Source organism: Nyctereutes procyonoides, unplaced genomic scaffold (genome assembly GCF_905146905.1).
Source record: "Nyctereutes procyonoides isolate TBG_1078 unplaced genomic scaffold, NYPRO_anot_genome, whole genome shotgun sequence".
Taxonomy (NCBI): Eukaryota; Metazoa; Chordata; class Mammalia; order Carnivora; family Canidae; genus Nyctereutes; species Nyctereutes procyonoides.
Window position 1 is genome coordinate 53,812,340 of NW_026575043.1, and position 27,906 is coordinate 53,840,245.

At 45.6% G+C, this 27,906-nt stretch overlaps 1 protein-coding gene across 1 annotated transcript in view; it reads right to left on the reverse strand.

The window, feature by feature from the left end:
- The window catches only part of RPH3A (rabphilin 3A), a 98,289-nt gene that overhangs the window by 60,716 nt on the left and 9,667 nt on the right, over positions 1–27,906 (reverse strand). The window contains 1 exon segment of the mRNA XM_055322867.1: positions 3,725–3,813. Coding sequence (XP_055178842.1) covers positions 3,725–3,795 — 71 coding nt within the window. The 5' untranslated portion in view covers positions 3,796–3,813.

Below are 27,906 nucleotides of genomic sequence, written 5' to 3' on the forward strand. Positions count from 1 at the left end.
GATGTGTCATGGCCGCCCTTTGTGCCTCAGTGTCTGCTCCGGACCCCTGGTACTCTGTGCCTTGCAGACTTGAAAGCTATAGAGAAATAGCAACTTTCAGGCAACAGCATTTCTCCCCATCTATTCCCAACACAGGGAGCTGAGCAACTGCCTTACCTAAGCAAGAAGCAGATGCGTTCCCATCTTTTAAACACAATCACAATTGTGTTTTCAAACACTGTCATTAGATTCAAGGAGGCTGAGAGAGGAAGGTATTTGAAAATCACAAAAGCATTTGAAAATCACAAAAATGGTAAATGTCTCTGGCTGGCCAGCAGTTAATTAAGACTAGATTTCTTAATTTACTGGAGAAAGACATTAGAAGCATCTGCATTAGCTGTAGCAGACTAGCTAGCATGTGTGATGACTATAATTCACCCATTAGCATTTATTTGAAAAATAATTTTAATATCTCAAGGAAACACAGGAGCAAACAAGGCAGCCGGATGCACGCAGAATACAAGATGTTTCATAGGAGCCCAGGAGCACTTTAATGAAACCGCGTCCAGACTGTTTGAATAATTCTAATTTAATTGTAGGGCAAATTGTTTGGCTTCATATTGACTAAAGTAAACTCTGATGGATGGAATTTTTAATTAACTGACATTTCTTAAATAAAATAAATATTTTACCCCCATCCACCCTTCAGGCAACTGTTTATCTTACAGAGAAACAATTTTGGGTTGATGGAATACTCTCTGCAAAGTAAGTTTGGCTCCAAGAGTACACCATGGGAAGGGCTTGGCAGCCTAGAAGTTTCCTCCTGACAAGGAAGCCAACAGAGTTCCATGGTGCCTTCCAAACTGTAAAATCATAGAACTGGAGGTTTTCGATGGAAGTAAGCAGACAGGGGCTTTTGCTTCAGAGAATATAGGTGGACTAAATATTCAGAAAGACACTTTACCAGTATATAACTAAGTCCTAGGTAAATTAGAGCAGACCCTTAAAAAAAAGATTTATTTAATTATTAGAGAGAGAGAGCATGAACAGGAGGGGCAGAGGGAGAAAGATTCCCAAGCAGACTCTGCGCTGAGCATGGAGCCAGACTTGGGGTTGGATCTCAGGACCTTGAGTTCACAACATGAGTCGAAACCAAGAGACTGATGCCCAATGGACTGCACCACTCAGGCGCCCCAGGGCAAAACCTTTTTAAATGTAGTTCTGAGATTGCTAGAAAGTGAGGGAATTCTTCAACACTGCCTCTCCTTGCCAAACTGAATGAAACAGACTTTTTCAAAATAAAGACTTTTCCTCTTCAAAAGATTCTGCTAAGAAAAAGAAAAGGCGCATCATAGACCAAGAGAAAAGATGTGCAAAATGTGTATCCAAAAAAAGGATGTTCATCTATAACATATGAAAGAAAAACTTGTACAATTTAACAAGAAAGGAATGACCTGATTTTAAAATGGACAAAAGGTTTGAACAGATATTTCAACAAAGAGGTGATATGAATGGCAAATGTTATATAAGATGTTCAGCGTTATTAGCAGGGAAATGCAAATGAAAGCCACAGAGAAATGCCACTTGCCCACCCACCAGAATGGTTAATGCTGGAAAGACTGATCATATCAAGTGCTGGGGAGGAGGCAGAGAAGCTGGAACTTTCATATACCTTCTGGTGGGAATGTAAAATGGCACCACCAACTTGGAAAACAGTCTGGCTGCTTTGTGAGAAGTCCAGCATATACCTATCATGCAAGTATGACAGTCTGCTTCCAAGTAACTACCCAAGAGAGGGGTGCCTGGGTGGTTCAGTCAGCTGAGCACCTGCATTAAGCTCAGGTCATGATCCTAATAGGGTCCTGGGATCGAGTCCCATTACGGGCTCCCTGCTCAGTGGGGAGTCTGCTTCTCACTCTCCCTCTGCTCCTCCCTACTGCTCATGCTCTCTCTCTCTGTCTCTCTCAAATAAATCAATAAAATCCTTTTTTTTTAAAAAAAAGGAATTACTCAGGAGAAAGGAAAGCATCTCTATAGGAGGTTTTATTAGTACTGGCCCCAAACTGGAAACAGCCCAGAGTCCATCAGTAGACAAACAGATAAACGGACTGTAGTATATCCATGCAATGAAAGAGAATTCAGCAATACAAAGGAATTAACAATTGCTATGCAAAACAGTATGGATGTTTTGGAACAATAAGGATGGATCATGAAGTAAACTACGCTGAGAAAAAGAAAAGAGACATCTCTTCCCCCCAAAAGAGCTTGCACTATAAGATTCCATTTATATGAAATTCTGGAAAGTGCAAACTAATGTATAGTTACAAAAGACCAGCAATTACCTAGATATGGGCGGGGGAGGAGGTGGAGGAAGAGGCACGTGGGAGCTTTTGGGATGGGTGGATTTGTTCTTCATCTTGACTGCTGAGACAGCTTCATGGGTATACACATGTGTTTTTACAATTATCAAATTGTACTTAAGGTTGTACTGTTCAAGGTACATATTTATGCCTTTGTAAGGCAATTTTTTGAAAAGGAAAAAGAAGATCCAGCAAACAGAACCCTGGACAGTGAACTGCGAGCAGTAAGTCCAAGGCAAATACCAGCACTGTGTTCCAGAGTCTGATCTGAAGCTCAATCTGAGACCCCAACATTAAGCCAGGACCCTCTGAAGGAGCTAATGTTACTCTGGGTGAGTGGCACTCCTGACTCCTGGCAGGAGCAAGAGTGCCAATCCCTCTGAAGAAAAATATCCCCGACATAGATTCCCAGGATTCTCACAGATGGAGTTCGCAATAAAATTATCAAGCGTTCAAAGAAACAAGCCATTTTGAGTGAAAATCTACAGGAATGATAAACAGCAGACTTAGATTGCCAGCACTACAGGCAATGGCGTGCTGGTAAACTTTTAACAATTGATGATTTAACAATGGGAAAAAGCCCCACTGAATGTAAAAGTAGGAAGCAGCAGTGTATCATTATATATACAGTATAATATACATAACACGGAGAACACCAAAACGTTGTAAAATAATTAAGTGATTAATTTTGAGTACTTATATCCTTTATGTTTAATATAATTTAATGGCAGAATTACAAACTCAATTTTTCAGAATGGCTGTGTTTAATAACCGGGCTGCAAAATGCCTGAAAATGTATCAGCTCTCATGAGCTAGAATGGTACAGATCCAATGTGTCACTGATTCGGGTATGATAATCACTGGATTATTCTGTAATTGAAGTTATGTTTATGTCACACTGCCCAATTTTTAAATAACCAGGCTGAAAACAAATAGTAAGAAAACACTTCTGCAAGTCAGAGTCAGCTGATGGCCTGCCAGTTTGTACCCTGTGACCTAGTCCAACTTCCTTATTTGATTGATAAGAAAACTGAGGCCCAGAGAGGGGCAAAGACTCACCTGTGATCACACAGTAAATGAGCTCAGACCTAGAAGCAGAGCCAAGCCTGATTCTAACCAGCAGGTCAGTGCTCTTATCATTACACCATGACACCCCTCTAATATGGGACATGCAGCTCAGAATTTCATCTTATTATATCAACCTTCAGAGCAGCAAAGTCAGCAAAGTTTCTGTGACGATACCCCCACCAGGGCAGTTTTTTCCCCACTCCCAGGAAGGAAATTCTATTTTTTTTTATTGGCTACTCTTTTCTTCCTTCAAGTGTAGAACCATAGGGACTTTCTGACTCCACATAAGCCACTCCCAGGAAGATGCAGCCACTTACTTTGACTGAAGAGGTCGGTCACTGGGACACATCCAACGGTTAGAGTTGTTGCTAAATACAGTGTCAGTCATGGCTGAAATTCAGTGCTCCTGGAAAATAGGAACCCAGAGAGGACATCACTCAGTTAGTTACCTAGCTGCTCTTTATTTCTCAAGTCCCTACTCTATGCCAAGCACTCTAGGGGATGCAGAGAAGAAAGGGAACTACACCCAGCTTCTCTACTTCCTAGATGGGGAAAACTCAGGCCCCCAGATGGAAATTCCTACTGAACATCACAGCTTCCCTGGTGGCAGAAAGGGATCAGAATGGAGAGCCTGCTTCCTTAACTGCACATTCTTCTCATTTACTAACCCAAGGCAATGTGTCTAGCAAGGGAAGGGTCATCAGAGTTCTTAATTCCTGTCCAGGGTCTTCCTACTGGGGGATGTCATTGGATTCATTTCCTAGTCAACCTGGCTTGGTGAACTTTGGGATCCGAAACCCTGGAGTCAATCCTGGCCTTATTTTTTTTTTAATACTTTTTAACGCCCAAGTCATCAGAAAATCATGTTGGGTTGATCTTCATAATAGACCCAGAATCTGCCTATACTATTCTCTGCCTGGCTCGCTGCGATGCTGATCCAAACCACTACTATCTGCTCCTGCTCCTCTTCACGGATCCTGCTGCTTCTACCCTTGGCCATCTTCAGTCCATGCTCTACACAGCAGCCAGGATCTTCACAAACATAACTCACAGCTTATAAAAACAGCACCTCCACAGTTAAACACAGAACTACCAGGTAACCCAGCAATTCCACACCTATCTACCCACCCAAGAGAAATGAAAGCATGTGTCCACACAAAAATTTGTATGCAAATGCTCATAGCATTTCATAATATTCATAATACCCAAGAGATAGAAAAGACTCAATATTCACCAACTGATGAATGGACAAACAAGATGCAGTGTATCTATGCAATGGAAAGTCATATAGCCATAAAAAGGAAATAAAGCATTGACAGCTGCCACCCAGAGGAACCTCTGAAACATGATGCCAAGTGAAAGAAGCCAGTCACAAAAGGTCACATAGTACATGATTTCCTTTATAAGAAATGTCCAGAATAGGCAAGTCCATATTTTGATTGCCAGCAGCTGGGGGAGGGGAAGGGAGCTGGAGGTGATGGCTATGGGGTATGGGTTTCTTTTGGGGGGGAATGGGAATGTTCTAAAATTCATTGTGATGATGGTTGCACAACTGTATGAAGATACTTAAAAGCCGCTAAACTGTCTGCTTTAAAGGGGTGAATTATAGGATATATGAACTCTATCTTAGTGAAGTTAGGGGAAGGGAGATGGTACCACCACTTTGGAAAACTGGCAGGCCCATTAAAGCTATAAACATTCATCTACCCTACAGTTCACGAATTCTACTCTTAGGTATATACCCAAGAGGAGAATGACCACGTTCTAAAACACGTACAAAAATGTTCGTAACTTTTTTATTCATAACAGCTAAAAACTAGAAACCATCCAAATGTCCATCAGTAGGAGAGTAGATAGATAAATGTGGTCTGTACACACAGTGGAATACTGGTCCACGATAAAAGACAAACTTCTGGTGTATCTAACAGTGGGGATGAATCTCGCAGACATTATGTTTTATGAAAGAAGCCAGCAGCAAAAGAGGACACTCTATTTAATGGTGTTTACATGAAAATTAAGAACAGACAAAGCTATTTGAAGGTTGTAGAAATCGGAGCAAATCCACCGCTAACTTTGGGGAGGGTATTGTCTGGGAAGAGGCAGGAGGGGGCATCTGTAGGGTAATAATGTTCTGTATCTTGATCTGGGTGACACATACATCTACAAAAGCCATGTGTACACTTTCTGTCCCTTCCCTCACCCCTAATAAGGTAAATCAGCCCCTGTCACTCTGATTTCCTTTTCTTCATAGCTCACATCCCTGCCCAAATGTATTATATGTCTTGTTTGTTTGCTTAGAGTCTGCGTCTCTCATCTCTAAAACGTGAGCGCCTAGCAGAACGCATTCTGTTCTGTTCTCTCTTAATCTCCCACACCTCACACAGCACCTGGCACATAGAAGGCATTTCATAAATATTTGTTGAATGCATGCATGAGCCTCCCTCAGCACTAAGGCAGTCAGCTGAACTGAGCCCAGCTTCTGGCTCTGCGAAGCTCTCCGCCTTGCCTCTCCTGCAAAAAGTAAAGGGGAGAGACCAGGGAGACTACATTTAGTTAATTACGAAAACCCCAGAAGCTTCAGAAGGTGGATCACTGCATCCAGTGGGTCCTGATTTCCCTGAAGGTTTTAGTACAACCTGGCCTTGTTTTCTGGGATGCTGAATAGTTAGTTGGAGAAGCCGGGAGGTGAACAGGGACAGTACTCTCCCTCCTATCGTGCAGTTGGAGGGGTTATTAAATCTTCGAGGGGCTGAGGGCTGCACACGTGGGAGGGGAATTTCTTATAGAAAAGCCATTTCAGGGATCCCTGGGTGGCGCAGCGGTTTAGCGCCTGACTTTAGCCCAGGGCGCGATCCTGGAGACCCGGGATCGAGTCCCACGTCCGGCTCCCGGTGCATGGAGTCTGCTTCTCCCTCTGCCTATGTCTCTGCCTCTCTCTCTCTCTGTGTGACTATCATAAATAAATAAAAATTTAATAAAAGAAAAGAAAAGCCATTTCATCTGCTCCCCTGTGGTTGATGTAATCTTCCCAGAGTCATACAATCATTTCACTGTTTCTGCTTGGAAAATAGAAAGAAAGGAGGGACTCCTATGGGCGCTGAGAGCCTCAGGCCCAGGTTGTCCCAGGTGATGGGCTTCCTCGGCTGCCCCTGGACTGGACTCAGAACTTTCATTTGGATACCCTGCCTCCTGCTTTGCAGCAGAGATAAAGCTGCCCTCAGAGAGGGGGGGTGGTCCCAGGAAGCAAGGAGGGCTGGGGCAAGGGTTACACAGTCCCCTTCCATGAACTCTGATCTCCAAATTCTGCTGCCCTTAAGGTGGAAGCTGGCTGCCCACCCTCTCCAGCATCCAGTCGTGCACACCAGGAGTTCATTTCCTATTAAAATTCTGCCTGCAAAGAGCAAGAGCGCTGGCTGACAGCCTTGTGGAAAGCAACCGACTCCACCCTCCAAGCCAGAAGCCACCCTGGACAGTACGGGTTATTTCAGCTTGGCCGTCCAGGGTTCTCAAGGCACTTCACATCTCAGGTGCCAGTCCAGTGGGTGCCCCAGTCAACTGGGCCTGGGCCAGGAGAGTGAATACCTGAGTCATTGAGGCATTGAACACCAGCGGAGTGAGCCCAGAGAAGGGAGGTCATGTGTCCACAGGCAGGCCCTCACTGAGGGGTAGGGAAGGGGGAAGGAAGAGGGGAGGGCTAGCAGGTACCACTGATGTCCTTTACAGGAGGGGCGCATGCTAGCATGCTCCAGAGCTCTCCATGGGATCCGGCTGAGGCCACATCCCCCACTGCCCTATACTGCTTCCCTGTCCTAGAAATCCCATCACAGGTTCTGCTTCTAGAGAACTTGACCTCATGTGAGAGAAGAAGGGAGACTTTTGGGACAGTGACGTTCTGATCCCTGAGTTCATCACGCTGGGCAAGCCACTTAATCACCTTCTAATCTGATAGGAGATGATCCTAAGAAGTTCTCCTACCTGCCCATAGACGATGCTCCATTAAGTCCAGCCAAGATGTCAGGTTTGAGTTAATAGAAGGGGAGAAAAATCCAATGGTAAGCCTCTGACATTTTCAGATGCCCCCCGTGCCTCCTACTGTGTGCTACAGAGAAGCCATTGCCACAGTGGACAGGAGGCCTGCAGCCCCACAGAGGAGCAGCAGAGGGAAACCCACCATTGATATCAGGAGCAAAGTAGAGATGCATGTGTCAGATAATTTATACAGGATTCCGCCCTAGGACCCACAGAACCTTGGTGTCACCACGCTGGTGAGTTTAAGCACCTACCACGGTCCCTGACATGCTGTGAGCACTTGCAGAATGGGAACTCCTCTTTCCTACTTCCCCTAGACTATATAGTTTATCCAACAATGATGAGTAACATTTATTGAGTGTCAACTATGTGCAAAATTCCATGCCTTCACCATTTGCTTTAATGGTAAGTGATAATATCTTCATTTTACAGGTAAGAAACTGAGGCTTAGACTGATGAAGCCACTTGCTTAATAAATTACACAGCTACCAACAAAGCAGAGCCAGGATTTGAACTCTCTCCAAAGCCCATGTGCTAATCACTACTCTGCTCGTACCTACAGAACATTCCCCCTTGGTTTTAGATTGTTCAATCCTGATGAGTGTTTGGTGACCATCAGCCCCTGACTGTATTCCCACCTCTCAGCCTCAGAAACAAGTAGAGACGTGCCCACCCAGCCCCCGGCCCTGGAGATGCTGAGAAAATCACACATTTCAGCTCAGTCAGGCCAAAGTCATGGCTCAGATCCAGGCCTGCAGCTTCAAGTTCAGAAAGGGTAAAATCACTGCCTCACCAGAAGCCAGAGGCTCCTGCTCTTTTTCCTGGACACAGATGGCCTCCCAGTCCTGGAGCAAGTTCCAAGGAACAATCTGCTTTCCATCACAAAAGCAACAACAGCAAAAAAAAAAAAAAAAAAGAGCAACAACAGCAATAATTGACAGTTCCCATGTCAAGGGCTTGCTACATGCTAAGTGCCTCTCAAGTTTTATCTTGTTCAGTTCTCAGGACAGCCTTTGACGTAGATGTTCTTATCCCCATTTTACAGATGAGAAACTGAATCATGGAAAGTTAAAGTGGGCTTCCCAAGGTCCTGCTTAAAAGCATTTCTATTTAGTAATCTGAATGCCTGAAACTAAGTGCTGGTTTGAGGGCGGTGCACCTGTGGATGGGGGAGTACTACACAGCTGGAAAGAATAAAGAGATTATTTATGACAGATACGGATGCATCACTAAGATGAACTGCCTGGTATAAAGACCAAGAGGCAGGATGACGTTCCAGAACAACACCACTTTTTGCACAAGGGAAGGCAGGATACATGCACAAAGTATCTCTGTAGAGAACTAGCATGAAGCAGAGAACATTGCTTGCCTCTGGGGAGAGGAAGTGAGTAGATGAAGCTGAGCTGGGAAGGAGAATTTTCACAATATATCCCTTCGGACTTGCAACCATGTTAGTGATCTAAAAAGAAATGAACATTTAGATTTTTTTAAATGTAATTTTAAAATAATAAATTGCTCCAGTGGCTGCCCGTTATAAGACCTAATGCCTTCTCCATGACTCAAAGAACTGTTAGGCCCCTCCGCCTGCTACCTTCCTTGTATCTCTGACCACACTCCCCTCACACTGGCTCTTCCAGCTACCAGACCCTTGCCTCTGCTGTTCTCTCTGCCTTGGTGGCATCTTCCTCATACTCTCATGCAGCCGATTCTTTCTCATACTCTGCTGTCTCTCTGCTCACATATCACCTCCTCCAGGAAGCCTTCCCTGACTATGCTAAGTCACCTCCTCTTAGCCCATTGCTTACTCTCACTGTATATTTCCCTTAAAATACTTGTTGTGATTTGCAATTATTGTTTTTCTTCTTTATTTACTGCGTATCTACCTATTCTGTAAGCTCCATGACAGCAGGGCTGGGTCCAGATTTGTTCAATAGCTGTACATCCAGTGCATGTAGAGCCAGCTTCTTGGGCCTACAACATAGGCAGTCGCCCAGGGCTCTGTGCACGGAAGGGCCCCGAACCTACCTTAATGCTCTGCTGTTATCATCTTTAGATTTGTAATAAGATTTGAACAGAGGGCCTGTGTTTTCACTCTGTAGCCAGTCCTGAGTACGGTATACAGTAGATGCTCAGTAAATCTTCACCGAAGCTTGATGAGTACAGTGGGCACTCAATAAATCTGCATGTAAGTGGCAGAGCCAGGCCCCTTCCAGATCTGCCCCCCTGCACAGCATGGTGTTAGGCAACATGCCACGTCGCATCTAAAACTACCATGAACACTCCGTCCCAAGCCTGAAAAAGCCGGATTCCAGAACCTTGCCTTTCTCCCTCTTTGCATTTTGTTCTGCCTGCTTCTCCTTGGCACTGTTTGCTCAGGAACTTCAACCACCAGAACCTCCTGGTCTTCTGTTGCTTTCTGATGAGCTGAAAAACCAACCCTGAAAGCCCATTTAGCTTCAGAGCTGCAGCAGGTGTCTGTGACAGGCCGCCAGGAAGGGGCACGGGGCACCTGAGGGCATTGCAGGGAACCGGCGGAGCTGCCACTGCCTGCGCAGAATTGCAGAGTTCGACGCCATGCTCGGCCTCCCAGCCCCACAGTCTTGGAATTCACCCAGATGCTTCACAGCAGAACCTGCAGCCACCAGCTTGGATGGCACCCAGTCACTTCCATCTCTCTGTGTCTTTTTCCTGTCCCTCTCCTCTTGCCCCTGAGTCTAGCATATCACTGCTCAATTAGAAATCTGGAAAAACTCACTCAGATTATCTGATGGTGTGGGAAATGCAACTTGTGTCAAGGGCCTCAAACAGGCGGAGTCTGGGGGTGGGTGGGACATTCCAGGAATAGGGTCCCAGCTGAAAAATATCTTTTGTTTGGCCCATGCAGTGTTTTGTTTTGTTTTTTAAGTAAAATCATGCCAATATTCTAAAAGCACAGAATTTAATTAAAAGGACAGATTGCCAGCTTCTGTTGAGAAATAGGAAGAATAAAAAATATTTATAGAACATCTATTACTATGTGTGAAACCCTGTTCTAGGCATTGGTGATCCAAAATCAAAGCAAACAAACAAGAAGGAGGAAAAATCACTGTCCTTGCGGAGCCTATGTTTTAGTGGGAAAGACAGATAATAACCAAACAGTAAGTCAAACGTAAAAGGCATCAGCTGGTGATGAGCATTTTGAAGAAAAAATAAAGACCAAGAAGGGGGACTGATAATTGAGTGGGAAGTTTGGGTTTAAATAGGAATTCAGAGATTATATTTGAGCAAAGATTTGAGCAAAGGGGGTAATGGACTTAGCCACGTGGATTATCTGAGGCAGAGCATTCCAAGCAGAGAAGAAAGTAAGTGCAAAAGCCCTGGGGTAGGCATGTGCTGCTAAGTTAAAGAAATGGCAAGGAGGACAGAGTGGTTGGATGAGAGTGAGCAAAAGGGAGATGGGTAGGAGCTGAGATCAGAGCAGTAGTGGGGGGAGGAAAAGGGGGCACATCAGATCATGAGGACCATTTGAGCTTCCACTCTGAATGATATGGAAGCCATGGAAAAGCTTTGAGAAGTGAGCTGAATACATTCTATTCTGTCTCAACCACACATACAGCTTTGATTTGCTGAGTTCTTAGGGTTCCAACACACCCTAGCCAAGGCAAGGACAAGGGCCAGCAAAGGTAAAGATGACAGTCTCTTGCCTTGCCAACCACACACGATGGAGCTGAGTGCTGCTCCACTTGCCCACCTGCCTTGCCATTCCAGGCTCCTGTCTCAGAGCCACAGTGTCCCCTATATGGCCAACTACAGCCAGCTTCATCAAGAGGATGCAGGCTGCTGTTGGCTTCTCTTCGTTTCTGGAGCCAGCTGGGACATCTCCAGCCTTCCCAGAACCTGGCTAAGGCTGAAATGGCAAGGCCTTGGCTCCTTCCATGCTGAACTGCTTGGTGCCTGAGACAAGGGGAGAGACAGGCCTGGGAGACACTGGAGATAAAGGCTCCTCTGTGCTCCTGGTCTTGAAACAAAGCAAACTCACTGTCACCTCCACATGGTTCTCCCACAGCCACACAGCAGTAACCGATGATTCCTGCCATGAGCCTTTAAAGAGTCCCACGGGACAGTCTTCATTTTATAGGGTTTTCAGGCAGGCACAGAGCCTACCCCCTGCTATTCTTTAAGCAACTTTGGCAGGTGGCAGAGACCACACTGTAAGGGTCACAGTCATCCTAACTGCTGCGTTTGCCCCATCATAAACCACTCACTTTCAGCCAACATACAAGCTGGCCACAGATGTGAACAAACCCACATAAGATCAACCTAGACCAAAGAACCACCCAGCTGAACTCAACCCAATCACTGACCTAAACACTCGTGAAATAAATTAGTGGTTGTTGTTCTGAGGCCCTAATCTATCGAGTGCTTTGTTATGCAGCAAAAGCTGACCGATAGAGCAGCCCATTGTGATAGAACAATAGCTGGCCCTGGACTCTGGGATGCTACCCTAGTTCCCCTGTTCATTTTATTTTTCTGTGGGACTCTGGCAAGTTATTCTGGGCCTCAGTATTTGCATCTGTAAAATGAGGGCATAAAAACTTCCATCTCTGTTATATTTACCTTGCAGAGTTGTTAGGAAGGGCCAATGAGTTAACACATGTGCAGGGACCTTGTAATCTAAACTCCTTTTCAAGTATTAGGCAAGGAGGTCATTGCTAATATTCTTTGAGGGTGCAGCTGGGGAGGAGAACAAAGGTCTAAATTCCAGTGTTTGTTTAGGCTTGAGTGACACATTTCAGTGGATTATGTGAGGTAGAGATTTCTTGGTATTGCCTGTTGGCATTTATCTCTCTTTCTAGGTGGGGAACAGCATCCCAATTTTCCCTCGGAAAACTTTCCCTCTTTCAGCATCAATCTGTACAGCTTAGAAGGAGCTCATTCATTCTGGTCCCTATAAGTGGACCAACTTTCCTTGTCCAGCCAATCAGTGCATTATAGCCCATGAGCTATATAGCAATTAGTCTGGGGATAGCCACATGACCCAATCTGGACAGATGAAGGCCTGTCCTAAAACTTTTGCTGGAACTCTATGGAAAGAAGGATTCTTGGGGCATCTGGGTGGCTCTGTGGTTGAGCGTCTGCCTTCAGCTCAGGTCATGATCCTGGGGTCCTGGGATCAAGTCCCACATGAGGCTCCCCCTGCAGGGAGCCTGCTTCTCCCTCTGCCTTTGTCTCTGCCTCTCTCTTTGTGTCTCTCATAAATGAATTAATAAAATCTTAGAAAGGAAGAAAAGAGAAAAGAAAGAGAGAGAGAGAAAGAAGAAAGGAAGAAAGAAAGAAAGAAAAAGAAAGCAAGCATTCTCTTTTCACTGGGATTGTTTAGCTGGTAGAACAGAATCCCGGAGCTATTAATCACTTTTGCCACCACATGAGAAAGGCCTGCCAAAGAATAAAAGTGGAGCTGAGAGATGGAAAGAGACTGAATCCTGATGATGCACTAGAATGCTGGATCCAGCCATGCCTGAATCTATCATGGGCTTTTTGGCAACCATGAGCCAAAATGTTCCTCCTGTTTTTCTTCCTCAAGTCCATTTGAATTGAATTTTTGTCATTGCAATCCTCCTGAGCTCTACATGTCTTAATAGACCAGCTACATTAGAGCAACCAGGGATCTCAAAGGCAGCCCGAATTGGGCTTTCAACAACCCCCTGGACCCCCCCCCCACCACCACCACCCCGCATCAGAGGCACTGCCACCCAAGCTCAGGCTTTTCAGGAGGACAGGAAACATTTGCAAAGCTTCCTCACCAAGGCCTCACCAGCTTTACCAGCTTTCAACAACCCCCTGGACCCCCCCCCACCACCACCACCCCGCATCAGAGGCACTGCCACCCAAGCTCAGGCTTTGCAGGAGGACAGGAAACATTTGCAAAGCTTCCTCACCAAGGCCTGCTGAGACCCTGCACTGACAATTAAAATTCAGTGACAATAAACAGCACTAATTAAAAGCAAAACTAAGTACTTAATAAGACAAATGAGGTGGCGGTATTAAAAGTCAGGATGAGAGAGCTGGCATTAATTAAAAACAAAGACTAATCTCTTCCCTCCTCTGAAAAAGCTGTGTCTGTGTGTGTCTAGAAAATGCTCAGATTTGTTAATGTAGTAAATGCCATGGGAAGAGGAAGATTCTGGTATTGGTTCTGCCTGGGGGTCAGGGTGGCAAGGGTCTTCCTAGCACAGGGGACATTTGGGCCAGGCCTTAGAGGATGAGCAGGAGCAGTAAGACTTAAAAGGTGAAGGAAAGGATGGGGATGGGAGTGAGCAAAGACTCAGAGGCTTCAGTGGACACGGTATATTTCAGGAATGGAGAAATTCCTGGGAATGGAGCCTGGGGTGATTGGAGGGCCAGGGAAGAGGGGGAAATGGGAATTAAGAGAGAGAGCAGTCCATGATCAACCCCATCGCCTAAAGCAGTCTCCACCCAGACAGCCCTGCTTGTGTTTAAGGATCCAGAGGCTAAGACCACATCCTCTTCCAGACAGTTCAGCAGGGTGACCTAGGGTATGGGTGTGGGGACCAAGCCGATCCAGCCACTTACCAGCCTGACCAGCGTATTTGCCTCCCTGACCCTCAGTTTCCTTGTCTGTAGAATTAAATCTCAAATTATAATTATTGTGAGGATTAAATGAGATGGTGTATGGGAAGCCCCCAGTTCAAGTCTGGCACAAAACACCCACTCGTCAAGTAGGAGCTATCATGAATTTACGTTATTAGTATTATTAATAATGACCTCAGCCACATTTTCCTAAAGAGACAGGAGCCAGCTCTAGCACTAGAAGGAAATGTCCCAGCCTTTTTGAAGCCAGAGTAAGTACATGAAGCATGATAATGATGACTAATGGAAATAACAGTGTGTAATATTATCATATGATGATAACAGTTTAACTGTACTAAGCAAGGGTTGTTTGTTGAATCCGATGGTTGTTGCTAGTGCTGTTGACTAACCCTGTGACTGGATTACCCCTGCCTCTCCCTGGGAAGCTGGGAGTGGCCACATGACCTGCTTTGGCCAGTAACCATTCCCAGGTGGAAACGAAACCATTGCATTCTTCACCACATTCCCCTTTCTCTATCTTGACAATCAAGGATGTATGAGGATGGAGTCACCCTCAGCCGATGTTTCTGTGGGAGGACAAAGTCAGAGAAGATACCGCCTACTAACCCACCACATCCGAGTGAGAAATAAATCTCTGTTGCTCCAGCTACTGAAACTTTGGCGCTTATTTGTTACTGCAGCAACAACCTAACCCACCCTGTCTGTGTGCCCTATAGGCCAGGACTACACTAAGTATTTCATGTGCAGATCTCATCTGAGCCTTAGAACAATCCAGAAAACACTATCTTTTACTACCCAGTTTTACAGATCAGGAAACTGAAGCCCAGAGAAGTCAAGTCCATTGCCCAAGGATACACAGCCAGGGAGTCACAGCAGGATGCACATTCACACATGGAAGGCAGGGGAGAGCATCCAGAATTGATCTTCCTGGGGGATGTCTCTTGTTGGACTGCGGTCCCCCAAGCCTTTCCTTCCTCCCCTGGGTTATGAATATCTCCGTGCCCTGAGTCTACAAATCCAAATACTGAACTGTAAAATGCAGACACTTACAGAATGCTCTCCAGGGCTCCCTGCACAGTCCAGCCAATTACCAGATTCCTTGATAAAGCAGAAACTTGCCTTTGTTATGTTGTTAACCAAGCTTATCTCTGCTCCAGCTAGGCTGTGGTGTGCAAGGGAAAGAGGAAAAGCTCAGGACTGATTTTTGTGTTTGCGCATGCATGCCCAGACACACGGGACCCCAAACAGGAAAATGTGATGAGCCAGGTCTGTGTATTAAAACAAGTCATTTAGCTTAATGGCCCCTGGCTGCCACTCAGGCCCAAGATGCAATGAAACTCATTCTGATTAAAACCCAGCTGGAACGGACTTATCTGCAGCCCTAAATCTCATCATGCCACGGAGACCTGAGCCATCCTGACCCCTCCTCTACCTCCAGGACAAAATAGAGGAGAGAAGGGCATTTATCCCTTAAAAAATGACAGCAGGCCTCATCCTCACAGCTGAAGAGCATTTTCACAACTCATGGACGAGAGACATAGCATTTCCATCTTACAGATGAGGAAATGGAGGCCCCAGTGTGTCAAGGTCACACTGGTAGCAAGTGGAATATCAAGGACGCAGACCTGGGTCCTCTATAAATGAGCCTTCTAACCACCCTGCTCTATTGACTATTGATGCAAATAATATAATATTTGGCTAAGCATAATATTAATTTGCTGTTTTCAAATGGCAAATATGGTTGCATAGTGGCAGCACTGTATGGTCTAACCCAATAATAAAAATAGCTTTGCTGGATATTTTCTATTCACCCTCCACCCGGCTCTGTGCACTGCGAGTATGTCCTGTGTGGTATTGGTGGCTCTCCTGCCCTCTGGCTCCTGGTTGGATTTTTCTAATGGGAGGCACCAGCAGATGACTGGAGGAAGGGAAGAGAGAGGCTGGGACATTTAATCCCCCTGGACCCCTCATTCTGGCCACCATGGGCTGTTGGGGGTCACAGTGCCTATGTATGGAGAACCCCTCCATACAACTCTTTTGCTTCTGAGTCCATAGGTGTTCCCTTCCTGCCCCTCCAGGCCTAGAGATGGTGATGGCTCCCTCTGTTGGGTGCTGGGCCATTGAGCATCCAAGACCTGCTAGGTTGACTATAAATGTCTCTTCGTTAAACTCTCCTCATTTATTCCTCTGGGCGTGCAACCAGTTTCTGGGTGCCTGCCACATGCCAGGCACTGTTCGAGGTACTTAGCTCACCTAATCGATAATTATGATGAACGATAATTATTCCTCTTCATAGGTGAGGCATCCAGAGTACAGAGAAGTTAGGTAACTTCTCTCAGGTCACACAGCTAATAAATGATAGGGACACATTTAGAATCCCAGCAGTGTGGCTCCAGAGCCTGTGCTTATGACCAGTTCACTCTCCTGCCTTGAGGCTCTGTCCTTAGCAAAGATGGGATGGCACAGAAATTAAGAGCACCAGCTTTCATGGGCAATTTCCAAAAAAAATTGAGGCAGGCTCTGACATTACTCCTATTCCTGAGGTTCATAGGGGTATGCTAATTTACCCAAGGTCACCAGCCAGGAATGGTGGAGCCAGCCAGCTTAGAGACCCCAGTGTGTCTCCCTTCAAATGCCAACACTCTTAACCACTACTCTGGACCATCACTCTTATAACACAGCCACCTGGACAGACCTGCCACCAACAGGAGTGAGGTACAGTGAGGGAGACTGGCTTAGGTAAAGAATGGCTTTCTCATCCTCAGAAGTATCAAAAGGAGGGTGTGCTACTTTGAGAGGTGAGGAGCTCCCAATGCTGGAAGTAATCCTACACAGACAGCAAAACTACTTGTTGTGGCTGCTGTAAAGAGGGTGATGTGCTTTTCTGAAATGGCCTCCCCTTTCTGCATTTGGAAAGGAGCAGCTCAAGCTCACGGAATCCTCCCAGTCCAGTCATATGTGGGCAAAACTCCTTGCATTGACTCCCTGACTTGGCCTGACTCTCTTATCAAGCAGGCAGGGCCAGTGTCTTAAGACAGAAAGGTTAAGTACTCTGACCTTGGGTGCTCCCTGCCCCAGGAAAATGCATACTTTCACTTCATCCTTGTGAAGCAGAGGCAATTAGGGCCCAGGAAAGGCTCTACTTATTTTCTTGCCTTGGCATAACACACACACACACACACGCATATACACGTCACCCTCATTTCACCATGGTACAAATTTAATGACAGAATTTTCCTTTGAGAGCTCAGGCTTTGGAGTCACATGGACCTGGGTCCACCCCCCCCCCCCCAATGCTAAACCCAAGCTGGGTGAGTCTGGCCAACTTAAATAGTTTTCTTAGAGGCTCAACCTCCTCATTTGTAAAATGGGTGCTGTGACAGCACCTACTTCCTAGGGCTGGTGAGAGTGGGAGTGGAAAACAGAGTGGTAAAGACAACTGCTCCCAGTGCTGGCACAGGTGTTACCTAGGTGTTCTTCCAGAACCCCCTCCACCCAAAAAATAATGGGTTAGAATCTCCAGCCAGGAGGATACCTCTTGCCTTGCATACACAGTGTACTTCCCTGGGGTGTGGATGCTAAGAAATCTGAGACCACTTCAAAAAGAACAAAAAGCTTCTCTTCTCTTCGTTGCCATGAATAATAGATCTTGAAGACTTGCCTCCCCCCATCCTCTGTCCTGCCCAGGGCCTCCTGGCGACCCAGGTGGGAGAAAGTAACAGAAAAAGGAATTTTGGTTGGTGTTGGCTGAAGAACCTGAATGAACCAGAAAGTTCCTGTCTCTCTCCCTGTGTCCCCATAGAAGCAGCCATCAGAATATGAAGTATGGATGGAGCCCTCTGTGATTTACAAAGCCCTTGGTCTTCATAGTTGCCTGGGCAGGTGGGCACTAGACCCTCATCCCTGGAGGCAGAGGAGTGCAGAGGTTGAGAGGGGCCAAGCTGCCAGTGCTCAAAACCTAGCTCTGAGTCTTCCTATCTGTGTGTGAGGACAGTCACTTAACCTCTCTGTGCCTCACTTCCCTCATACGAAAGCCAGAGATGACAGTGACAGTGAGAACAGTATTTCCCTCAAAGGGACATCAAAGGATTAAATGAGTTAATACTTTTTAAAGAGCTTGGACCAGTGCCTGGCACATGGTTGGCATGAAATAAAGAGGAGCAAGTCACCCTGGTCACATCTCTGGGGTATAAAGGCTGGTAGTGACACCTGTAATGGCATTATTGTCTATCAGGTGCCAGAGGCTGCACTATGTGCTTTACACACATGGGCTCACATAATGCTTGCAAAGAGACACCACTGAGTCCCTCTCACAAACAGAAAAATTAAGGTTTGTAGGGGCTAACTAGCTTTCCCCAAGATTGAATCAGAGCTAGTAAGTAACAGGGCTGGGAGTCAAGCACAGTTCAACTTTACTCATCTACCATCCTCTTCCTCCTGCCATTCCCCTTCATTGAGCCCCCCAGTCAACAGAGAGTATTCATTCTGTTCCAGCACAGCCATATCTAACTTAATCCTCATCTCAGTCTTTAGCTCCATTTTGTACTAGGAAACTGAGGCAAGGAGAGGTTAGGTATTGACCCAAATTCTCCAGCTAAAGAGATGGCAGAGTGAGTGTCCAAACCTCAGATGTCAGAGTCCATTTTTATATGCACCACACACGTGCATGTGCACATACACACAATACCTTCAGATACATCAGACAAGTCACCGTCCATCCTTTGACTTGAAGACCTTCTGAAGAGACATTACATTAAAACTATATCTGGGGCGCCTGGGTGGCTCAGTTTGTTAAGTCATGGGTCAGGTCATATCTCGTGATCCCAGGGTCTGGGGATTGAGCCCCATGTTGGGCTCCTTGCTCAGTGGGGAGCTGGCTTCTCCCTCTCCCTCTACCCCTCCGCCTGCTCATTCTCTCTCTCTCTCTCTCTCTCCCTCTCAAATAAATAAAATCTTAAAAAAAAACTACATTTGAAGCTGATCTAGTTTCTCTTCTTTTCAAAGCTACTCACTCCAGTAGGTGAAGCATTTTATTGCATTAGGGTCTGACATGGACACACAGACCCTCTCAACATCCAGATTTCCAGGGACTTACATGAGCTCTCAAAAGTGTATGAAGCCAACAGCAAAAACGTGGAACACAGGCCATGGTCCAGTTTGTCCTGGGGCAGCAAGGGAGATGGTTAAATTGATGGCCCTCAACGAACATGTCTTCCACCTTACGTAGTTCCTTCAACACTCACTCTGGACTTAGCTTTCTTTGGTTAATGGGAAATCAATAAATATGACACAAGCAGGGTTGAGGTCCTCATTAGAATGCCATGGACTAAGATATGGAAAGGTTGGCTCCCTAAAAGAAAATTGGAGTGTTGGAATCAGGAAGAGGAGGAACACATGTCTGCTCCTCATCCCACCTCCCTCACGCCCCACCCTCGTGGAACTGTCAGTCTTGTGGAGAATGATTTCTGTGAACTGTGGGAAGCTAAGCCATGAGTTTCTGGGTTCTAAGTACATTGCTGGGGTTCTCCCAGGTGGAGAAAGCCCACCTGAGGGAGAAGTCAACCCAGGAGAAAGCAGAGCTAGATGATTGGAACTCAATCCAAATGCTATTTTTGAGCTACTGGATCCAGTAAAGCCTCAGCTGTGTTGTGGATTCTTCTATTACATTAGCCAATCAATGTCCCTTGTATCACTTGAACTAGCCTGAGTGAGGCTAGTTGTGAGATGAGAAAACACTCTCATGACTCTTAGATGGGCACCAATCCCATCACGAGGGTCCCAGTCTCATGAATACAGTTAGCTCTCATCACCTCGCACAGTGAGGTTTACAATTGATGAAATCCTAATTGATACAATTTACAATTTTACAATTGAGTGAGGTTTACAATTAATATAATTCTGATTGATACACACATACACACACACACTCAGAATCGATTCCTGTGACTTGCAGATTCCGTACTTGTGAATTTGCCTACTCACTAAAATTTATTTGTAACCCCCAAAGCAATATTTGTAGCACTTTCATGGTCATTTCACACACACACACACACACACAGAAGCCAGAAAAAACTGAGTTGCCCAACATGCAAAAGCCCAACCAGCTAAAGTCTAACTGGTGACTCTGCCTTCAGCTCTCATTCTGTACACAAGTCTATTTTTCAAGGTCTCGTTTAGTGCCACGTTGTTTGCATCTTCACTGGTGATTTCACTGTTTAATATGTCCCCTATAGCACAGCGCTGGGGTGCTATCTGGTGTTCCTGAGTGCAAGAAGGCTGCGATGTGCCTTATAGAGAAAACATGCTTGTAAGATAAGTTCATGTGCCATGAATTACAGTGCTGTTGGCCCTGAGTTCAATGTTAATGTATCAACAATACTATATACTGGTATGGAGTGGATGTTTGTGTCCTCTCAAGACCCAAGTGTTGAGAAATACCCCCATAATGTAATGGTATTAGCAGGTGTGGCCTGTGCAAGGTGATAAGAGCTAACTGCATTCATGAGACTGGGACCCTCGTGATGGGATTGGTGCCCATCTAAGAGTCATGAGAGTGTTTTCTTACCTCTCAGCCCCCTGCCATGTAAACACACAACAAGAAGTCAGCAGTGCGCAGGCCAGAAGAGGATCCTCACCAGAACCCAACACTGCTGGCACCCTGACTTCAGGCTTCCAGCCTCCAGAGTGGTGAAGAATAAATTTCTGTTCTTAATAACCCATCCAGTTTAAGGTAGTTTGTTACAGTAGCCTGAACAAAGACACGTTTGAGTAAGATGTCTTTAAACAGAAACACATAAAATAAAGGATATGCATGGATCGGTTGGTGAAGTGTGATGAGAGGCTTACAGGGACCTAACCCCCTATTTCCCTCAGGAGCAATGATTCAGTATTTGCTAATTCAGTGATCATGGTGACTTTGTAGAATGTAACTACTCCAAATAATGTGAATCCACTTTCTCTCTCTCTCATACGAATATGTGTGTGTGTGTATACATTAGACAGTACATTATATGCATAATGTGTAACAATATGTCATATATCTTCTGAATATGTGGATGTTTATATATATAATATACTAGACTAATCAGCAAGTGCTTCTACTTTTCCACTTTTCCTTCTATGATAGGGACTATCAAGTGGGGCAAACACTTAGTAGTTTGATCTGTTTTCTATTTTATTTTTTTAGAGTGTGGTTGAGGCAAGGGGTAGATAATGAGATAATTGATGTAAAGAGCCAATTTGGGAGGAAAAGTGCCAAGGACCTACAAAGTACTGTCATTATGGCTTGTTTGCTGGCCAACTTCTCCCACGAGACGCCCAAGGTGCATTTCAAACCCCATTCATCCAACCATTCACCTTTCTGGAGCAGAACGAGGTGAACTGGTAGAATGGAAACCAGCCAGTGGTGAACACATTGGTTTGGGGATTCGCCAGGGATGGAAAACTTACAGGAATTGTCTAGCACATTCTGTCTAGCACAGTCTAGCTTTTCTGGAGTCTGATCGGATAATGAACCAGGGCTGGGAGCAAATGGGTTTCTAAGTGTCTTTGCAACCTCTAGTGTCCACGGTGCACACTGAGGCAAAAGGTTTGCAAGCGAGCTGGGGGCAGTTGCCAGTGGCTTCCTCTCCAACCAGGCTGCCAGCTCAGTTTCTACAATAAACCGGTTCACTGATAAGGGCTGATTTGAGGGAATATGAAGATCCTCGTCTTTCAAAGTGGAGGACAAGTGAAGAGTGTGTCCCCTTGGCCCTGATTTTTAGCTCTTTTTGAGAAAAGAAACTTGAGGAAAGAAAGGGATGCATGAAGGTCATTTCTGTCTGAAAGATGAGTGGAGGCCTTGCAGCTATCTGTTTTTGGTCTGGTTTGAGTGAACAGAGTTCCGTATGAAAATCAAGAAAGGAAACAAAAGTGTCCCCTAACAAGCCTTCATGGGACCTAGGGACACAGAAGTCCTGAGCAGAAGACCAAGCTCCTGGAAAGCCAAGTGATCCCGGGAAAACTGAATCCAGGGTCTGAATCTAGAGGCATGAGGAGGAGGTGACACTTAGCCCCTCCAACAGCTACTTCACCTGGTGCTTCTGGAGACATCCTCAGAATCTCTCCTCAATCATTACCCTTCCTAGGAAACCAACCTGTGTTCGGCTAAGGGACCCATAAGACAGGGAGTGGCTAAACCCAGACACTTCACTGGCACCGTCCTGGCTCAGTCCCTTGCTAGCCTGGAACCCTGGGCACGTTCCCTGGCCTCTCTGTACCTCATTTCCCATATCTGGAAAATGGGGATTACAGATGTTCCTTCTTCTCAGAGCTGATTGATGAAATGAGGCATGCCAAGTTCCCAGCACGGTGCTGGCCCATACTAAATGCTTGGTAACTGGTAGCTCTCATTTCAGAAAAAGAAAAAAAAAGTCAATTCTAGCATGAAGTCCTGGTTGCCAGGCACAGCCTGTAAGGTTTGAATTTAATACTCTTCTCTTCTGGTTTCCTCCACCTTCAGCGCCTCATGTCAACTCCCAGGTGTTCATCTTCAAACTGATGAGCTTTGGTGCTCTTTAAAATACCCAGGTGGTGAGCTTCCTGGGGCCCAGCTCCCCAGGATGATGAGCAAGGATGCCGGATTAGCCAGATGGAAGTGGGTAAGAACTGCGAAAGGCACTCTGACACATCCTGGGAGACCCTCGTCAGCTCTGCCATTTGTACAGCACTTTGACCCCTACAAAGATTTCACACACATGAGAGCATCCCCCTCAAGCTTCATAACTGCTTTGCAAGTCACATAAGATGGGAGGGTATGGCCCCACTTTACGGGTGCCAGACTAGTACGGGTAAGGGGACTTGTCAAATGCACAATGGTGGTAAACAGGCGGGCTACCTTAGAAAATCCCTGGCTGCACCCTAGGATCAGGGATTGGGGGGCAGTGGAAAATGCTAATTCCTGCATATGGGAATTAAAATGAAATATGACATAAAACTATATACAAATTAAAAACGAACAAAAATGTTAATTCCAGGATCCCGACCAAACCACCAACAGAGGAAACTCGTGGTGGTTACTGGCATTATACTTTTTGAAAACCCTCCTGGTGATTATAATGTGCAGCCAGGACAGGGACCCACCAGCTTGGAACCACATGCCCCGCTCCACACCTTCTTCGGGTCCCTGTCCCTCCTGGGGACACCTTAAACATGGTGGCGCCTCAGTCCCCTGGATGACTCCTGAAAACAGACTGATGCCTGCTTGCCAGCCCCAGGAGCTTCTGTTTTAGGAGGTGTGGTACAGAGCCCAAGAGTTTGCATTTCTAATAAGTTCTGGGCGACGCTGATGCTGCTGGTCTGGGGACCGCACTCTGAAAACCACCACTTTACACAACGCTAGAAAAAAGCGGACCCGTGAAACTGAAGTTTCCTGGCTCACTGTCTCCTTCCTGCGGGTAATGCTCTCACCCTGAGTGGGAGCAAATAAATCTGGGGTGTGCTGGTCAATGTCACCAGAAATCTGGGAAGGCCTAGGAGGAGGCTGAGGGCTTTGGGGCTTCTCCTCCTCTTGTTTCTCTCCTTTTAAAAGCAATCCACCACTGAAGAGATGGTTCCTGAGCATTAGCTATTTGTTCCCCTGCACGCGGCCCAAACCCTTTGCCTGCAATGCAGGTCTTCTTAAATATTGAATAAGTCTGTTTCCACCAGCTGCCGTGGCCAGGGCCGAGGGAATGTGGATATTGACAAAGTCTTAATGTGATTAATTAGATTAAAAAGATCAGGGTGCTGAGCTGGTTTCATAAAAGACCTATCACCAAAACCTCTGGTGCCTCAACACCTTCCCCATCCCTCTCCCACCCCTTCCAGGGCTTGGGGATTTATTTTATTTTATATTTTATATTTTATATTTTATTTTATTTTATTTTATTTTATTTTATTTTATTTTATTTATTTATTTTCTGCCTCTGCTCTTGCTGTTCAGTGAACCATTAGGTGAATTAGAATAGCCTGTGTAGTGGGTCAGGTTTTGAACGAGAGCAAAAAGCATCAGATGGACACAGTCAGCGTTCAGTCATCCAGCAAATACTTACTGAGCACCTACTGTGTGCCGGATGCTGTGGGATACAGTGCGCTGAGTGGACAGCGGTAACTAAAACAGCCAAATATTCCTGTTCTGTTGGAGCTGGGGAGATAGACCATGCACCAAAGAAATAAGTAATATAGTAAGATAGTGTGTCACATGGTGCTAAGTGCTAAGGAGAAATATGGAGCAGCAGACAAGGAGGAGGTAGGATTCTGGCACGAGGTTGCAATTTTAACTAAGACAATCAGAAAAGGCCTCTCTGAGAAGGTGATGTTGGAGGAAAGGTCTACAGAAGGTGAGGCAGGGGACAGAGGAGAGGGGAGAAAGGATTAACGAGGCCCCTTCTACAATGTTGAGCTCCGAGATTTCATTATCCTCATCATGATCAGCACCATAAAGATGGTAATAACTAATGTTTATTGAGCATATCTCAATGTGCCATGTGTGTTCCAAACAAAGACTGTATATATTGGCTCATTAAATCTCCCCCCAAAATCCAATGAGGTCAATGTTATCACTATCCCCATTTTCCAGATGAGGAAACTGACATGTAGGGTGGTTTAATAACTTGCTCAAAGTCACACAGCAGCAGAGCTGGATTTAAACCCAGGTGGACTGACAAGTATCCCTACCCCATCTCTCTCCAGATTTTCAGGGAGGAGCCCCACACTGTGATTCACCGCAAAACAAATTCTCTCCCTGGTTGGGATTGCACTGCCCTCCCCGCCTTCGGAGAGGGGGGCGTGGTTCAGTGCTGTAAAGAGGGTGGGGCACAGGGGGCTCCGCCAATACACAAAGCTGTCTGTGTGTCAGTGTAGAGTATTCATCAAATTTCTCCAAGACCTCCTCTGGATGCAAATCCTGTGCTGCAGCTAAGGAGGCTTTTACAAAACAGATCAGATCAGGTCATCTGCTTGTAAAAACAGAATTTTTCTCAGAACTGCTCTCAGAATAAAGACAAGATGCCACACCATGGCCCTGCAGTTACCACCAACTCATCTCACACTGGGCTCCCCCCCTCAACCTTGCTCAACGATAGTGCTGGCCTTCATTCAGATCCTTGAAGCCTTTCACATGCTGTTGTTGCTGCCATAATTGTTCTTTTTTCTTTGCTTTACTCAGTGAAAGCCTATTCATCCTTCAGCTCTCTGGTCAAATGTCACTGCCTCAGGGGAGCCCTCCCAGATTAGGTCAGATTTCCTTGTGATGCTCCCTCACAGACCTCTTTGGAACTCTTGTCTCAGTTTTTAATTATATATATAATATTCACATGCATGATTACTGATATAGGTTTACCTCCTCCAGAGAGAGGACCAAATCGAAATTATTTTCTACTATATCCCAGCACTGAGCACCGTGCCTGGCAAATGTTATAAATGACCAAACAGAAGGTAAGGTTCCTCCCAACCAAATATTCTTCAGAAAGCAGAAATTCCTCTTCTATCCAAATTGTTTTTCACACTGTCAAGCGCCTATCATTCTCTCTCTCAATTTATTTTACATAACAAAATAGTTCAAGTAAGTTCTCAACTACCCAACCACCAGTCAAATCCAAATGGTGAAGGGTAGTTACAGTAGATAAATTTTGTTAAAATCATAAAACTTTCCTTACTTTTCTGGTTTAATTATTTTCTCAATACATAGCAGCAGCAGAAAAAAGTTTTTATTGATTGTTTTATATAATATGTGATTTTAAGTATGTGTGTAATACAATTAATGAAGCAAATATTATAAATGGACATCCGATCATTTCATCTACATCCCTAGTAGGTTTTTGCTTTCTTTATTCCAGTTCCTAATACATTATTACCTATGTCTGGCAAAACATTTTGTGGGAATCACTAAGTGCTGGAGGTACTGGTGGCTCTAGCTGCTGGCACCCATTGGGAAGGATCCTGAAGCCACTGAATTAACCATCTGCTTTTCTCTAGTCTCTGTGACTGTCATTTGTCACTTTTTAAAAAAAGATTTATTTATTTATTTATTTATTTATTTATTTATTTATTTATTCATTCATTCATTCATTCATTCATGAGAGAGAGAGAAGGCAGAGACAGAGTGAGAAGCACGCTCCCCGCAGAGCAGGGGACTCTTGATGTGTGACTCGATCCCAGGACCTTGGGATCACCACTTGAGCCTAAGGCAGATGTTCAACTGACTGAGCCACCCAGGTGCCGCATTTTGTCACTTTCTGTCAGATTTGTTCTCTGTCATTGGCCTGGTGGACCTGCTATGCTTTGGAGCTCTGTGATTTGGCCACTGTCTCCCCCAGGGGACTAAACCTTTCTCTGGAAAATCGGTTTACCTCCAAGCTTACCTCTTTCATCTGTAAATGGAATCCGTAAGTGCAACCCTCCTTTTTGGGAGGTTACTTAAAAAAAAAAAAAACAAAACTGACTCTAGAAGTAAGTTTTTTAAAAAAAAAAAAGTTCTGTGTAATAGTAAGCAGCTGGCGTTTATGCAGTTGCATATACACATTCTGGGCACTGTTCTGGGCACTTCTGATATGTATTACCTCAAAGGGTCCTCACAGCGCCATTATTATTCCCATCTCACAGGGGAGGAAACTGAGTCCAGAGAGGCCAAGTAATTTGCCCAAGGTCACAGGCTGGCAAGTTGCACAGCCTGAAATGCAATGTGGAGGCAGTGCCTGTGTTTCTAATCGCTGATCAGTGCCCTCCTGTCCTTCATCGGAATAACATTCATGCTTAAGATCTCAAATCCAAGCCAGGAGGAACTGAAGACTACAGAATCCATTGCTGCAGAGCTTCATATTAAAGAAAGAAATTCTAAGCTGCTCAATCTTCATGACAACTCCTAACAATAACACCACTCCTAACAATAAGTGGTGACTGGTTATCTCATTTTACAGAACAGAAGAATGAGGCCCTGGGAGGTTCATTTCTTCGCTATGAAAATTCTGTCTTTGACTTTGGTGTCCAAAAGATCTGGGTTTGAGTCCTGAATCTACCCTTGACTGGCAGTGTGAATTTGGGGAACTGAGACCTCTCTGTCCTCTCTAGCTTCAGAAGTCTGGTCTGCAAAATGGGCATGAAAGCAACGCCTCCTTCACATGCCCTGCAAGGATTAGAAGAGATCACTTATATACGTGCAAAGCACAAGGTCGAGCCCCCTGTCACTGCTCTGTGACTTTGTGGACAAGAGCCAATTCATTTGCTTCCTGTATGAAGGTGCAGCTCTGGAGCACCACCCCTGGGTGGCACAGCCAGGATTTGAACCCAGCTGGATACTCTTAGTTCACTGGTCTTTTTAGCAAGAGGATGGTGAAATGCTACAAGCAGGCAGGGATACCCCCTGCATCAGAGATCCCCCTGCAGTAGAGACCTAGGCCACTCTACAGTCTGTGTCAACCAGAAATCTCAGCCCTGTGGTGCCTCCCCAGGATGAAGACTCCCATCCCACACCTGCTGCCATGACAACCAGAGGGAAAATTTTCCAGAGCAGGATTCTGTTCAGTCCCAGGGCCTGTGTGTGTGTGTGTGTGTGTGTGTGTGTGTGTGTGTGGTGGGGTGGGGGGGGGTCGTTTGGTCTTCTGGCCACTTGAAGACTTCCACTACCAACTTCTATGGTATTTTACCCTCTGAGTGTATTCAGGACCAACACGAGGCTCTCTGCTACCACCAGTCGATTTCCAGAAGCCACGGCAGTGTTAGAGGAGAAACCCCAGTCCTGGAGGCTACACAGAGGCAGGTCATGTGGCTGACTCTGGAATGGGACCAGGGGCTCTCCACATAGATGGAGAAATAACTACTCAACAGGGTGGCCTCAGCCAGGACTCTGCTCCCCAACACACAT